General features: G+C 35.7%; 1 protein-coding gene across 2 annotated transcripts in view; it reads left to right on the forward strand.

Moving 5' to 3' along the window:
- The window catches only part of CDK17 (cyclin dependent kinase 17), a 90867-nt gene that overhangs the window by 38507 nt on the left and 35903 nt on the right, over positions 1-16457 (forward strand). Inside the window, exons 3-4 of one of the 2 annotated variants that reach the window (XM_066549578.1) lie at positions 2159-2197; positions 10860-11024. In XM_066549578.1, the coding sequence (XP_066405675.1) occupies positions 2159-2197; positions 10860-11024 (204 nt within the window). The remainder of the gene's footprint in view (positions 1-2158; positions 2198-10859; positions 11025-16457) is intronic. The other variant, XM_066549579.1, reaches the window with a different exon arrangement.

Consider the following 16457-nt stretch of genomic DNA (forward strand, 5'->3'; position numbering starts at 1 on the left):
TGAGAGGATGTAGTCTCTTGAAGAATATTTTAAAGTGATAGCCGCACTAAGATCTTGAAAGTACATCCTTTACTGTGGTGGTGCTGATCTCAGGAGGCAGGAGTAACCATCTCCTTAGTTCTGCATTTAAGAATAAATAGCTTCTTTACCCTGTGGAACAGAGAAACAAATGTGCCCAGTTAAAAGGCTTTGAATCTGTTCCTGAAGAAACTTAAAAGCAATGTCTAGTAAATCAAAGGCATGCCAGTATATTAATCTACAGAGATTTAGAGTCAGGGATACAAATAATTTTCAGAAAGTGGTTCTTCATATGTCCTTTATTTTCAAGCATTACATCATGAACTTGGGAAATAAGAGTTGAAGGGGATTGAAACTGTACATTTTGGGTCAGAAGGCAAGACTAGATCCTGAATGCTGAAGGCCTTTAAAGCAAAATTTAATTCCATTGTTATTGTCCAATTCTTTTGTTTTAACTTTTTCTTTCTAGTAAATCACTCATCTTGTCTCCTGTCATTCCATGCTGATGGCTGTGTTCACTGAGGGTTATAATTTTATACATGCTAGTTTTTTTCCTTCCTGGGAAACAGCTGTGTTTACTGGGTTATGGAGATTGTAGAGACTGTGTCCATAGAAAACCACATCTGTGCTGACCTAGAATCCAGACTTATCTCCATCTGATTTATATCCTGTGAGATACTTATATATATAAATATTTATACAAATATGTATATAGACATACAGAGATATATTCTGTAAAAATCTTTATTATAAATTGCAGTTCAGCACTGCCATTCCAGATGTAGATCACTTGTACATAGTATTAGGGACCTTTCCTTATGGTCACCTGTTTGCAATAACCTGTGTTGTTCAGCCCCCCTGCCAAGTGTTTTTTTCTCCCAAAAAATTGCCTGTGATTTCAAGTTAACTGCAGCTCCCATCCAGAGGCCCACCTTGTCATTAGCTCCAGCTTTGAGTGGGTTGTTTCAAGATTCAAAGAACAGTACTCCTAATGTAGAACAAATTGTCCCATTTGTAGTTCACAGCCACAAAAATAGATCCATAACTTTTGATTTCTTTGCAGTGCATTGGTACCACTGAATCAGCTCCTCTTTTGTATGCAGTCTCATTTAATACACAGCCTCCTTCATCGTGTGATGTCAGTATGCATCACTCATCCATGAGCAGCAAAATGGGATTAGCAGGGATCAACCCATATTGTTCAGTGCAGTAGCGCAGAGCTGTTGCACTGAATATAGAATAACCATTGGGCTTGGGTTTTTTGGAACACCATCAAATTATTAAGTGACCAGAAACCTATATATAATTTAATCTTTCATACAAATTATGTTCACCATAATTGGCTTCTGGGTGAGGAAGCACTGCCAAATCAGGTCATAAACCATAAAAATAGAGGGACCAGTGAAATACCTAATAATATATCTGAAGCCTTATGAACTGTGGACTGTATGAAGTATACTTCGGGCTAGTCTTTCATCTAAGGACAAAAGCTTTTCTTGGTCTCTGGTGTTTCAACATATAAAACCAATTAGGTGGATTTGTTGTTTATTTTTAATTTTTCATACTAACAATGCTTGCTTTTTTAATTCTAGATTTTACCTTAATATATGTATTTTGATTAATATTAACAATATAAAATGGTAATTTGTAGGAGTTGATAACTAAATTTGCCCATGAAATTTTTCTTTGGCAATGACATACTAATGAAATCTGGCTAGAAGTGGCATCCAAATCATGCATATTTAATGCCTAATTAAGTGTAAAATTTATGCAAATACTTCGAACACATATAATCTCTAGTGAAAGCAAAAAATGTGGCTGTATTGTCTAATATTATGAAATGCACTATCACAAACTCCAAGCATGCTTTTAAGAATAATTGCAAGACACATTCCAAAATACAGCCACAGCTCTTGCATTAATTTATAAGTAACTGGGAAAGCCTTCTGTTTTGTTGGGGTTTTTGGTACAGATAAATACACATGTACATAGTAAACAAAAAAAAGGTGTCATTCTGATAGAAATGGCTACATGAATATGTAAAATAATACTTATCTCCATTTGGTCTCTTTTAGCTCAGTGATGTGATCATAGGATCCAGTCTCATGAACACTTGCATAATTTTTTTGTAATTTTACAGGTGTGAGTAATAATGGAAGGATCAGCTACGGTAAAGTGCGTAAGTGTTTTTTAGGTTTAAGGCATTAATGGCTAGTTAATACTCGGATAAGAGGGATGAATGTTTTTACAAATTAACACATCACGATACTGTCTCAGAACATCCAAACGCCTTTGTAGTTTTAATCATTTCATGTCATCTTCAACAGAGCTGAGAAATTCCCATTCCATCTGCTATGTGACATTCCTTGAGTGTGGAAGGAAAACAGTGTGTTGCAACATATTTTCAAGACAGTGTTCTTGAATTGAAAATATGAGCACAGAAATGCTTACTGGTAATAAATTGGTACAATTTCTCTGTTGATGTTGGAGGAAAGTATCAGTATGAAGATGTGGGTGGGTAGAGGGAGAAGAAATCCCCAGAACTGCTAGAACTCATTCTAGAGCTACAGATTACTGTGAGTAATTGGTAGCTGTCACAGCTGAACGCTGATCCTTGTACTGTCCCTTACACTGTACTGGCAATGTTTTTATTATAGTCTGTATGTACCCTTCTGTGCTGTGGTCTGCATCCTTTTTTGTTATTACTGTTCAGTACGGTTTCTCCATCCCACGTATGCTGCACAACATAGTGTTCTTTCTTCCCTTCTGTTTTAATTTGCTTCTTCCCACAATACCTAGAGGCTCTGTTCATATGTGGAAGTGCTTATAAAGTGAAATGAGCATGAAAATTCAGTGCCTGAAAGCATGCTGCAGAGACCCATAGTCTTGGAGGGCTGTGTGGGGGCTTTGTCCACTCATAAGTGTTTCCTTAGAAGTAGAGTACAAGTTTGGCAGGGAACATAATGTTTAGATGCAGAAGTGGACTCTCTTAATACTCCAGATTTTTGTTAGTGTAGGCTCACTGATGAATTATGCAGAGATGCTTTTCAAATGGTATTCAGGTGGAGTCGTTAAGTATAGAAAAGTAAAATACACATAAGTAGCCAACAGTGTTTCTGAAAGTAGGACAAAAAGGAGCCAGATCCTCTTTTCTCTGGTTTGGTTGGCAGCCTGGTCTCACAGATGTTTGCATTGGGAGTTGTCTGTGTGAATGCAAGGATAGAGGCCAGGGATACTTGTATCTTGGCTGTGGTATTGACATGCATTGAATTAAATTGTAGCTGAAGTATTTTTTCTGAAGGTTTTGGTGTAGTGTGATGCCTTTTGCTGTTACGGTTTTAAACTGATGGTGTGTTATGCTTAATATGATTTGAGGTACAGAACTACCATGCTTATGTTCCAGTATAGGTTCTGATAACCAAAAATATTATCTGAGAATTATCTTCTGAGCAGTAAATAAATAAGTCTTAAAGGCAGGGTTTTGGTTTTCAATATATTTCACTTGATTGTGATCTTTATTTTTTTCATACCCAGAAGGCAAAACCTCACTCTGCATGAAATAACTTTGAAAGGTTTTCTATAGTGTTTTTTAGATGTCTTGATCTCATTCTTTGCCTTGTGTATTTGTAGTTTGTTTTTGTCGTTAAGACAGGAAAAAATCTGTCCTTTCTGTCCTAAATTTAAAAAAAAGTTATATAGGACTTTACACTGCATTTTAATAATTGAGGTACTTCATTTCTCAGAGGAGGTTGACAACTGTGTTTCTTCAGGGTTATATTAGCATATTTTTTCAAATGTTTTACCAGTATTTTTTACCTTGTGTTGTGCAGGTGAGGAACATTTGCTCTGGAATGACTGCTGTACTCAAATGGATTAATTTGAGCAATGGGAGTAATCCCTTGAAGTTTTGCCAAATTTTTAAAATTGTGATATTCAGTAGTTTGAGGATTTCATCTTATTGTTTAATGAAAAACACTGGTTTAAATGGTATTGAGTGGTTGTTCTGTTTTTAGAGTGACTCAGTGTTTTCCTGGGTATCACATAACAGAATCCAAGGAAACAAACCCATAAAATAATCTATAAATACAGAGTATTTTGTAGTGTTCCTCATCCAGCTCCTGGAGAGTACATCTATAGCAAGCGTATTGCTGCTTTGGGTTATTTAAATGTATCCTCTATGGAAGCTGTCACCTGCAATCAACTAATTTTACTGAATGGGTCTGACTGCCTTACAGCAGTGTAATTAAAATTTACACAGTACAGCATGCCAATTCTATAATATCAGAAATTCACCTGCTTACATTCTAGATTTTTTGAAGAAAAAAAGGGCTTCTTGACAACAGCTTCTTTAGCAGTTTGTTCAAAATATTTTATATTTCAAGTAAAAAAAAAAATCAGGTTTTGTTATGTAAAAACCGAATAATCATTAGCAGAGCCTAACATTCAGATCAGGTAAATGAATGTGTAGTAGATGGTGCTGAAATATGAGTAAGTTACATGACAGTCGCATTTGAGAAGCCTACATAAATAGTTTTAAAATGTTGTGATGATGCAGTGTAAGTTTCATGAATGCAAAGCTGTTCAGAGAATGAATATTTAATTTCACAAATGTAGATTTTTGACACTTTTCCATTCCCCATAAATTGGAAATGATAAAAAAAACCTTGGAAGTTTTCTGGAGCAAGGGTGAGGTCAAGGTGATGGGAAAGAAACTGCATTGAATCCTGTCCTATAAAATCCAGTAGTGGATTCTCAAGACACTTAGTGAGATTTTCTTACACTTGAGCCAGTCCAAAGTCAAGTTGCAGCTTTAAGTGTCAAGTGAGGTTCTGCCTCCAGCCTTCTGCCAGCAGCTGTGCTCTGTATACCCCATAGTGATCTAGTTCAAAAACCTAAACCAAAATTACATTACTTTCTTGTTGGGAGGCAGGGGGAAGAACCTTAAGCCACATTTTTGGTAGAAGCAATGAATTGTGGCAGTCACAAAGATTCATCCTTACTTAGAGTATGGGACATGCCTGGATTCAATCCCCATTCTATGCCCAAATCAGTAATCATAAATGCTAAGTCTTCAATATCTCTTGCTTTGATTAGAAAATCTCCACATGTGTATTTTAACTTTATTTATATGAATTTAAAATACGTATTTATATAGTTTACATGTCCAGAATGGATAGTGATTGTGGAATCAAACGTTTATTTTTTTGCAGACATCTCTGTCAGAGATGTTTGATTTAAGGGGAAATGTCGCCTTGTATGGCTGGTGATTTAATTCCTTATTAAAGCTAGTTGAAGAAAATACCATTGCAAAATTTAGGCAGTGAAATCTCAAAAACGGCTTGGTCTCTTTGTGACATAATAGTGATACTCATGGGACATAAAAAAAGAAAGACTTAGTTGAGTATGTGATAATATATATTCATAAAAAGTGTTTTAAAATGCATTTGCATTCCTAATGAAAACACTTTCTCTCTTTAATCCACCAGCTGACTGACGTGTGACAATATGTCAGTTGCTGAGGCTGTGCAAAGAAATGCCAGCAGTTCTGCAGGGTCTCTGGAGCTCAGCTTAAGTAAATCCAGTTAAGTAAATCCAGCATAGGAAAGAAAGTGGTAGTGTGGGTTTTTGTTATCATAGATGGATGAGGAAAAGAAACATTGTGGATTCATTGAAAAATTGCTTAACTCAGGAATAATTTCAGGTCAAGATTTTTGGTTAATTTAAATTGCAGTTAAAGGAAGAAGATGAGTCATCTTTATAAAATTGTTGGGTTTAGTTAATTCCTTGGACAGGTTTCTTGGTTATATACACTGCTGTTCTACTTGACTCTGCCAGTTTTCATAATTATGAAGTAAAAAAAAATCTCTTCCACTTACGTTCAAACATATATTTATGCCACTTCACAATTGATTTGTTTCAGTGGTTCATTTGAGTTGTTTTCTGGTTTTGTATGTTTGGTGGCATTGTTGTTGGCTTTATTTAAAAAGGAAAGCAGTGGTACCTCATTGAGTACAATGTTTTCTTAAAATAGGTGTGTATATTCCAAAACATTTCATGATCTAGCAACTCTGCAACCATTATTAAGCCAGACTGATTGTATTTTGAGCAGCATTTTCTTTGAACAGTGCTGTTGGATTTATTTTGAGTTATGGCAACAGCGACGGAGGTTTGAACGACAGAATGTGAGAAGTACAAGAAAATGATCCAAATTATATAAAGGGCTACTCAACACTCACCAAACTTGAACATCAAGTAATACAACAGTGCACAGTCACCATGCATTGCTCAGTTTTAACCCTTGCTGAAGGTGCACACTTAAGCAAGATAACATGGACGTGGTGTTTAAAATAAGGGGGGGGTGTGTTTTTATAGATATAAAACTAATATGCACATGTGGATGTTCTTTTTTTAAAGGGTGTCTATTGCAAGAATTGTTCAGGAGCAATGAAAACTGTGTGGTCATCCTGTACGTTAGTATAGTTATAAATATTCTCATTGAGAATGTTTTTTAACTTCTTTCACATTGAAAGACTAGATTTGCATGATAGTTTAGTATGCTGCCTAAGAAATGAAAATGTTGAAATGGCATTGCTTGGAAGATGAGTCTAAGATTTACATGATGTTGTAGCCAAAATAAGAAGAGAATATAATAACAACTGATTAAATACAATATAAGAAGAACCACTGAAAAGTCTCTGTTTCAGCTTGTTTTCTATATCAGTTTGTTTTATTGGTTTTGTAGAGCAGATTGTAGAGTAGGGTGAGGAAAGAGAGCTGGAGATAAATGGTTAATAAGACCCTTACTGGAATGGTTGTGCCAGCAGTAGCCAACACAAGTAAATGCCCAGGTGCTGCAGAAGTCTTGTGCTGTAAGGACAGCTGGAGTTCTGCCTGTCTGTTCTCCAGTCTCTGAGGGTGACATTTGAGGACAAGTACAAAGTACAGCATCGTTTCCCCAGTGTACTGTATCAGTTTCTAGCTCAGAGACTCACTGAACTAGGCAAGTCTCTGTGTGGTTAGTAACCCTGAGCAGATTGCTTGTTCAGTCTCCTTTTGACTCTTGCAAGTTTGGGTAGTTTTATCATCTTGTGGCAAGGAGTTTCCACAGAAGAATCATTGTGTGTGCAGTATGCAACCTGCCATGGCTGGCTTTTTCACTCTTGTGCTGAAGGAGGTGGTGGATGCAGCAGATTCCCAGGTGCCCTCTTCAGCCCTTCAGTGAGTCTGTGGGTTGTGTCGTGCTTCTGTTTTTGTAATCTCTGTTTTTGAGAGTGGAATACCAGATGTGTGCATGATCTCAAAATGCAGTAGATCCACACAGTGAATTTTTTAGTGGTTTTTTACTGACCTTTTAATTTCCACCATTCATTTAGCCTGTAGCTGAGTATTGAACCAACAGCAGCACATGGCTACTGAGTTATATTTACCAAGTACAGTGACACTAAAGTAAGGTATGTTTATGAATTTTATATAGGGGAAATATTAAAGACTAATCAAACCTATAATCACAGAAATAAAATTATAAGCAGTTTTTATAGATATATGTAGTAAAGGCATATAACTTTTACAGTTTAGATGCATTTTATTCAAGGCCAGACACTTGACTAAACTTGCATCTTAGAACTGCCATGTTGTACTTTAAATATAGTGATTCAACATATTTAATTCTGAAAAAAATTGATGTGAATTAAATGAAGATGTAACTTCAGAAGAAGTACTTGTGAGACTTTGGAGAGGGAGGGAGTTGAGTAGTTTTTTCAAAAGCACTTTTTTTTAACTCTTGTATCTCCTAAATGCATGAAAACTGTAATAAGCAGTCTTGTAAATTTATTTCCAGCAAAGGTTTGCTTAATTTTTTTCAGTATTTGCTCCAGCTCTTGGCTGTTACTGTCACATTTGCAGGGAGGAGGCAACATAATGATAATGCAGAATTCATGCAACTGTTTCTTCATAAGCTCCTAGCATACAACAATGCACACTGAATTGTTTATAACAAATATACTTTCCAAAATGGAAGCCCACATGTTATACCATCATATGCTGTACGATCCCTCCTTTTTTGTAAATTAACATGTATCAGGATTTTAAACCCCCACTTATAAACAAGTAGTATTAGTACTTGTCTTAGTCAGAAATACAGTGTCATGTGAGTGTTTCTGTAACCTTCACTTCATTGTCTGCCAGTAGTTACGCCTGTCCTACTATTTGACCTAAATTATTGTTGCAAAGTTTTATAATGGGGTCCACAATTTAGTACAGTACTTAAGACAGTAAAGGAAAGTAATAGTTTCCTATGATGACAAAAGTTATTTCTGTATAATTGGATCTTATCATATCAACCATTTATCTTTCATTTTAATATAAATTTATTTGTTTATATGATGTGTATTTATCCCTATATTTGAGTTGAACTTTGCATATGTTAGGATATATATTTAGGAATTTTGTTTTTAACTGTAAAATACATACAAATTTACCAGTGCCATGAGGAAAACAGATTTTTTCAGTCATCTCTATGCATCACACTGTCATGTTAGTAATGAACATAAAACTCCATCTCTATGCAGACATTCAATGTATTCATAAATTCTGGCCTCTTTTGCAGAGTTCATGAACTGCACAGTTCATGAAGGTAGATTGCTTTTAGCATGAGTAGACAAAAGCCATAACATACAAGGAACTATTCATTTGTTCACCGCTGCATCTAAACTCAGTGTGAGGTGTTTAGACTAGAAACTTAATCAAATTCAAATTAAATTAGCGAGAAAGTTGGAAAGCCAAAAGGAAATGTTAACTTACCAAAAGCAGCAGTTGTGCTGAATGTGAGCCTGTGTCCTGTCATGTGGACATAGTAACAGATTCTATTGAAAATTAATGGGGAATTGGCTGCCTGCTGCCCTAGGATAAATTTTCTGTTAAAGGCATGCAACAAGGAAGCTGGTTCCACTCTTAAGTCAAAAGGGTGATGCAAGTGATTCGAACAGAAATGAGCGTTTGGGACAGAGATATGCAGGGGTTTGAAGACCCTGACCATGCTTTACAAACGTATACACAGATGTATGGTGTATTTTTCCTCATGTTCAGCCACTCCAACACTGTGTTTATGAAGGATGCTAATGAAAGGATGCAGGCAGGTTTGTAACAGTGCTGACATGTCCTTTCTGGTTTTGGTCTGTAGCATATTTTTTCCCCCAGGGGTTTTATTTTTTTCCCTGCAGCAGATGAGTTAATGTTTTTTGTCTTTTTTTGTCTCACTGTGTTGTTCATGTTTATATGCAAAAATTCCTTGTATAATTATTTCTTAGGGTCATTCACCTGTCCTTGGGTAATTCTGTCTGTGTACTCCTGTCTCTGCTTTAGACTAATCATTATAATGTATCTAGAAGGTTTTTGTATATGTGAGGAGAGAGGGTGTTCCCTTCAGGATCCTGTTTTCCTTAGGTTATTAGGCATTTGTTGCTCTTCCTTTCCTTTACCATTGAAATTCTGCTTTCCATAAAATATGTTCTCCTAGCTATATTATTCTTACTCCCCTTTTTTGGAAGGTAAAGGAAGATTTTGGGATCCCTGCATGTGGGTATATAAGGTGGAGTGATGAAATAGCATCCCAACTGCTCCCTGTCCCAAGAGGCATGAGTGAAGCTCTGAGCACACCCTGGGAGCAGTGGCTCCAGTGGGTGCTGCTCCATTCAGTAACACTCACACTGTGGTTGCTCAGTGTGTGGCTGCTGCCTTCTCTGTCTTCTGAATAATAACAAACATGAATCTGTAATGTTAAAAAGAATCAAATAATGGAAAAACAAAATTATTGAATCTCAACTGTTCTTTGGGCATAGCTTCTGTTCTTTTTCCTAGTATAGGGAGAGTGCTTGCATGTAGCTGCCAGATGACTCTGATCTCGTTTCTGAAGTGAGAGTATTTCATCTTTATTTTCTTGTATGAATGACTTCATTGGTGGCTCTGCTAAGTCCACTGTCATGACAGTCAGTGCAAGTGGGCATCTGTTCTACTTCTTTCGGGGGTAAAAAAAAGCCTCATGTTTTCAGAGTTAGCCTGCTTCTAGGACCATGTCTATCCTTGAGTGTTATTCCATGTGTGAGGAGTCAGGTTGCTGAGGGAACATGAATACCCAGATACTGCTCACACTTGTAAATGAGATGTAAAAATTTCTAACACTTCATTCTTTTAGAAAGTGCTTATCAATGATAATAACTTTTTTTAAAAAAATCTCTGTGAACCATCTGAAACACAAACCAGTAGAAAGCCAAAATAAAAAATTGAATGCTTAATTTTTTTGATACCCTGGAAATTAATAACTTTAATTACGGCATGACAGCCCTGGGAGGTATAGACAGCTATGGTTACTTCTAAAGATCTCCAGTGGTAAGGCTTTGGTATTAGTGACCCACAAGAATTTTGAGGGGGAGAATATTTTCGAAGGCTTATAGTTGAATTTGCTCATCACAGTTGATCTAACAGCTGTCCTGTTTAAAAGTAAAGATGAAGCATTGTGCAGTAAGACAGAAGAAAATAATTACACTGTTCTGGTTTTATTGACATTATAAGACTGTATATTCAGGGCATTTACTTGTCCAGCAGCAGAGTGACAGGATTTAGTAAAATGAAGTTTGGGTAACACTTAATGCCATGTTTTGTACTTGTTTGTCAATGGAGAAATGGCCATAGTATGGTGGTCTGCTGTTAGCATGAAAGATAATTTTACCAGACTGGTGATTTCCTGTTTACTAACTCTTTTCTTCTTTCTTTTTTTTTCTTCTGGCATGTTCCTGACAATCCTCCTTACTTGTGGCAATGAATATTTTGATCCTTGTGAACTGTAGAGCCTATTGTGAAGAATGGCAGGCCTCCAACGTCTCACAGCATGCACTCATTTCTCCACCAGTACACGGGATCTTTCAAGAAGCCCCCTTTACGGAGACCACACAGCGTCATCGGGGGCAGCCTCGGCTCTTTCATGGCAATGCCCAGAAATGGGAGCAGATTAGGTAATTTCCTGCATTGTTTGTTTCAAATAATTTTTCTGTGAAAAATAGTGTTGGTATTGATTCATAGCAAGAGGTACAGATACTCTTACTGCTTTCATAAATCTCTCAATATGCAGTAATTTTTTCTGGACTTTGAGAAATTTGTTCTTAAGGCACTGAATGTCTGTTAAGATTTTCAGGAAGAAAGCAATTAGAAGAGCACACAGAAAACACCCCTGAATTTTTTACAACTTTAAAAGTTGCAAAAGTATCAAAATATTCTTTCCTAATACTTTGAAAGGAACCCATGTATCCACCTCAGTTAAGCATTGGCAAGAAGTACAATAAATGTACTATGAAAAAAACCAGAGGATAATCATCTTATATGTGGAATTTTAAAAGAACTGCTGTATTACATCTCATTATTCTAGAGAAAAAAATGTTTATTTCAGTACAAATTCAGGCAACTCAGTGATAATTACCTTTTTGTTGTGGTCCTGAGCTGTTTGTGCTTCTGTGAAGCAAATAAGTTATGAATTTTTTTTTTCTTCAAGTGATTTGTCATGTTGGTGCCTCCAGTCACCATTAATGTTTTATCCTGTTTTTATGTTATTTTAAATTATGCTTAATTAATTGAAAATAGAAAATGAGAGCAAGTCACAGCTTAATTAGAGTTTTTATTATTTTGCAATCTCCTGCCCTTCTTTAGAAGTGTGATAAACTGATGTTTGAGATTAAGCTAAGAATTTTCAAGATAGTAGTCAAACCACTTATATCCTCCTTTGGTGTAATACCACTCATCATGTTCAAAAAAATCCCTTTTTACTGCTTGAGTTACCATTCCAACTGAAAAAAGATGTATATCCTTTTGACTTTACTCTAGCAGCTGCTGTTACCACACAAGAAAATGGGTTTTAATGTGCATGGTTTGACTACTCTATCAGTTTCTGATTTCACTCAAGTCCTGTAAACAGTATTTGCTTTTTCATTTTTGCCAAACCAATAATTAAGTTGCCAAGAATTTAACAGAAAGAGAGAGTTTTTTTAAAAAATTGTGTAGTTAGAGGAATCTGTTTTTATCTGAATATGTAGTCTTTATGGATTATTTGTCAAACTGGATACACGTAAACTAAGTACAGGAGCAGCAAAGATGTGTTTGAGTACAGAGGTGCCTGTATGCTCTCACTTGTGTTGCCCTTAACAAGAATTTCTAATTTTTTTAAGTGGTATGGAATAGATGTATGTACAGAGTGTATCATGGAATCCCAGAATGGTTTGGGTTGGAAGGGACCTCAAAGGATCACCTAGTTCCAACCTCTCTGCTGTGGGCAGGGACACTTTCCACTGGGCCTGGTTGCTCACTATGTCTATGTTAAACACATCTTTTTGCTTTGGATATGATAATGCCTTTTTTAAAACTCCTTATTTGGTGGAAATACAAGCTACTTGTGCATGTTATCTAGTAGTAAAAAACAGAAGTACAGGTATATGCAATCATAATTCCTCTTTCTGCTCCTTTTTCACATCTTTCTTTATTTTGTTCCTGCCATATGAGAATGGCTATAGCTCATCAGGAAGCTGAGGTTTTTTCTATTGGGATAATGGCATCAGAAACAAAATAGTCAAATATGCTACACTGCATGAGACTTTGCTTTCTTCATCCACCCTCTTTTCTTTACAGTTTTTCCTCTATTTTGTAGGTAGAAAAGTGGTATCAGAAAGGTATCCTTGAAATACAAAATCATGTGAGGTAAAGGATGGTTATTTCATTAAAGAAAACCAGATTGAGACCTGCCACAAGTGCATCTTCATGTTGCCCATGTTTGAATGAGATTATCACTATAAAAATTGATTGAGAAGCCCAGGAGGATTTTGGAGTTTCATTTGCTTTTTGAGCGTTGAACTTGAGTTTCTGCAGTTGTGATAATGTGTAAAATGCCAAAATACTTTAAAAATAATTTCTACTTGGAAATTCTCTGTTAGCTTTATATTTTGTAAAATGCTGTGTAAAGGAAAAATTTTTGAGCTATGCCTTTTTAAGAAAATTTTTTAGCAATTTTAAACTTCAGTATTTAGTTACCAGAATGATTTTAAATAATAGAAGTGATTTTCGGACCAGATTGTGAAACTATTGAATGAGGGTTTAACTGATAGATTCTTTTAGTTCAGTTACATCTGTTCAGCTTCTACAGTCTTGTACCTCTGGAAACATTTAGCTGCTGCAGTCCATGATGAAGCCAGAGGTAATAAACTTTTTTTGGACCTGACCTGGCTGAATGCAGAAGGAATCCAGCTGTCTTTGTTCCATATTTATATTAACATCACCTCTGGAGAGGCTCCTGGAATGTGCAGAGTTAACTGAAGTTGGCCCTGCTGGTGAACTGCAGTAACAGCCAGGAGAGAGTTAATCCTTCCTTTTGCCAGTTGTGTTGATACAGTTATGGAGAAGTTTTGTTTCATTTTGTCATAAATATTATTTGAAAGGAATGATGTTTCCATACAGCATTCCATAGTTCAGTAATGGTAATGGCAAAGGCAGTTTCTCACTATGGTCTTCCTCAATTTGAATTATCACTGAAATTAATCATACAGTGTAGCCACTTCATAGAAAAGTAAGCTTTGGAAAAGTGCACCGTGGAAGAAATCTGTTATGCAAGTCACACGATTATTTTTGTAATAATTTGAAGTAAGGTGGAAAGATCATGCAGTCTGACTCAGTACTAATCAGTGACTTTGATTATGGCTCACTTGGAGGAGTTCTCATTTGCTGCACCGCAGGTTCCCTGTATTAATTCCTTCTGTGGTGCGTTCCTCACAGCAGAAATGAGGACAGCCTTTTCCTTTAAATGTACTTCTGTAGTTTCCCTGTTATATTGTAGTCATCTGCACCTAGCTTTTCATTACATGGCCATTCTGGATATTTAATGAGATATGTAGAGTACATTAAAATAAATAATCTATGTAAGAGAATGGCTTGGTATTGCAGTGAGATCAATTCAATACATTATTGAATGATTAAAACCTCTGAAGACTATGCAAGCAAGCTTTCATGCAGGTAAACCTGTCTATAGAAAGGCTTAGAGAAATTAGGGAAATATTTTAATGGTTTTCATCATTGCTTATTTAAGCATCATTGTGCACCTGTGTAAAAATGATTAAAATGTCTGGGTTAATGCCTTAGTCTGGGGTTTATGCCATTAGAATAATGAACATAAGGCTCTACTATTGCCTTTTTAATTGAATCAAATAAAAGAATGCATTTATATCAAATGACAGCACAGTCAAGTTATTTTTAAAAAGCTTAAAATTATATCTGTTTAGAAAATAATTAAAACATCTGCAAACCCTTATAGATAGGAGTAGTTGGGTATTTAGCCTATTGGAAATGCATGTGCTTAATGACACATTTTTGCTTGCTCCAGCCAGTATCCTACATAAACGTTCTGGGTATGTAGCTTATCCAGACTTACCAGAATTAATCATATCACAGTGGTATTCAAATCATCATCTTATATAAGTCTGAAATACTGCATTTTTAGACTTGACTGGTACAGACCCTCTTTGTCTTCACATTCCTGATTTACAAAGAACAGAATTTCCTTGCAGCTACGTTATCTGTCCCAAGTATATGGGTTTGTGGTACTAGTTCTTGAAATAGTGCTTAGTTGTGTGTTATTACATAGGTGATCTTTTTAGTAGAAAAAGAATTATCTTTGTCAACTAGGGTGCTCTATGTAGTTCTGAGCATGGCATCTCCAATTCTCTTTTTTTACTTGTAAATTCATAATACAAATGCTTTTATGAATTAAATGTGACAAATATGACAGTATCAGTCCCATAATTACTTTATTTAAAGTATCAGTTTCTTTAAAAAAGAAATTATGTAATTGCACCATGGCTTAAAACACAGTACTACTACTTTAATTTTGTCAGTTTGATTTTGTGAGATTGCCAAGATAACTGTACCTTGCCTAGCTTCCATGAAGACAGTAGACTTTGGGTCCCAACCAGTGGGCTTGTTTTAACATGGGGATAAACAGATTGGGGAACAATTCTCTGTAGCTGTTACACTTCATTTTGCTAACAGAATCTAAAGAGCTGTAATTGCTAAATTGGATTACATGACCTCTCAGAAAAGTATTTTAAAAGAGGGTTTTTAGTAAAGAAACTATGCTGAGTGTGCTATTATACCAGATATAACAATGCTGGCATAACAGCTTTGCTGCAAGTATGTTTTAAATAATGCTTTTGTATTAATAAAATTAATTTTCCACAGTTTGTTAGAGATTTTTAAAAATATAGTTGTCAAGTCAATACAGAGAAGACATTTTTTAGAGACTTGGCAGAAGAGAGTCACGTTTTTTCTGCTTAGCTTGAAAACTGTGGCTGATCTTTAGGAAACACTTTCTGAAACTGTTTTCCTGTGGCTCAAATTGCCATGCTTTTAGAAGCACTGATAAGTATTTAGCTTGTTTGAAATCAAAAGATGGCTCATTGTATAAGGAGTGCAGGTTTTTGATTTTTTTTCATTTATCTGAAAAATCTGAGCATGACTTACAGGGAAAATTCTTATTCAGTGTGGATTTTTAATAGAAAGAATATAAATCTGCATCACTGCTGGAAAATTTGCTTTGTGCATGAGATGCATGCTTTGTTTGTGTTTAATTACAGTGTTCTGAGTTAAAATATGTGTTGCTAATAACTTACAAATTAATCTTTCTTTTTATATCCATTCTGTTTTCCATAAAAGGAAATTGTTTGTACTGAAGAAGAATTTGTTCCTTTGAAGTGTGCATGATTCTGTGTGAGCCAAGCTAGACAAATATTTTAGAAGATGTGCAGATAATGAAACATAGCCCTAGTGTGCTTTTTTCCCCAGAAAATCCAATTTTCTTGGTTGTTGATGGTGGTAGAACTTGCAGTTTCTCTTCTTGTTTTTGAGGGCTTTTTTAATTTGCTATACTGCTTTGCAAATGTTAAATACTTCCAGGTGTGTTGGTGGTAAGGCTGAATTGATCTCTGTGTGTTTAGCTAATACTATTATTTTTCAGAGATAGAGTTCTGGGATTTTTAGTTGTTCCTCAGATTCTTCTACACCTTGTAGAAGATAATGATTTCTAACAAGGATCAGGAGACAGCAGGGAAACTGGTCTTTTGAAGCACTTACTTTGTATATATAGGTATTTAATCTCTGGAGTAATTTTGGAGTTCAGGTATTTCAAAGTTGATGATGGAGCATTACTCATAGTGAATTACTTGTATGGCCACTTTCCCGTGTGTCCTTTTGCAAATCATTTGGCTCTTTATGCTATAACGACACTGCCTTGATTTTCTTTTGTTCATTACAGTGTTTGTCTCCAAAGTCTGAAAAATCCTTTGGTTCTTAAAAGCAATGTATATATGTATGTGTACATACCATATACATAAGCTTTTATGTGCAGGCATCTTAAGGAT

Source organism: Molothrus aeneus, chromosome 5 (genome assembly GCF_037042795.1).
Source record: "Molothrus aeneus isolate 106 chromosome 5, BPBGC_Maene_1.0, whole genome shotgun sequence".
Classification (NCBI taxonomy): Eukaryota; Metazoa; Chordata; class Aves; order Passeriformes; family Icteridae; genus Molothrus; species Molothrus aeneus.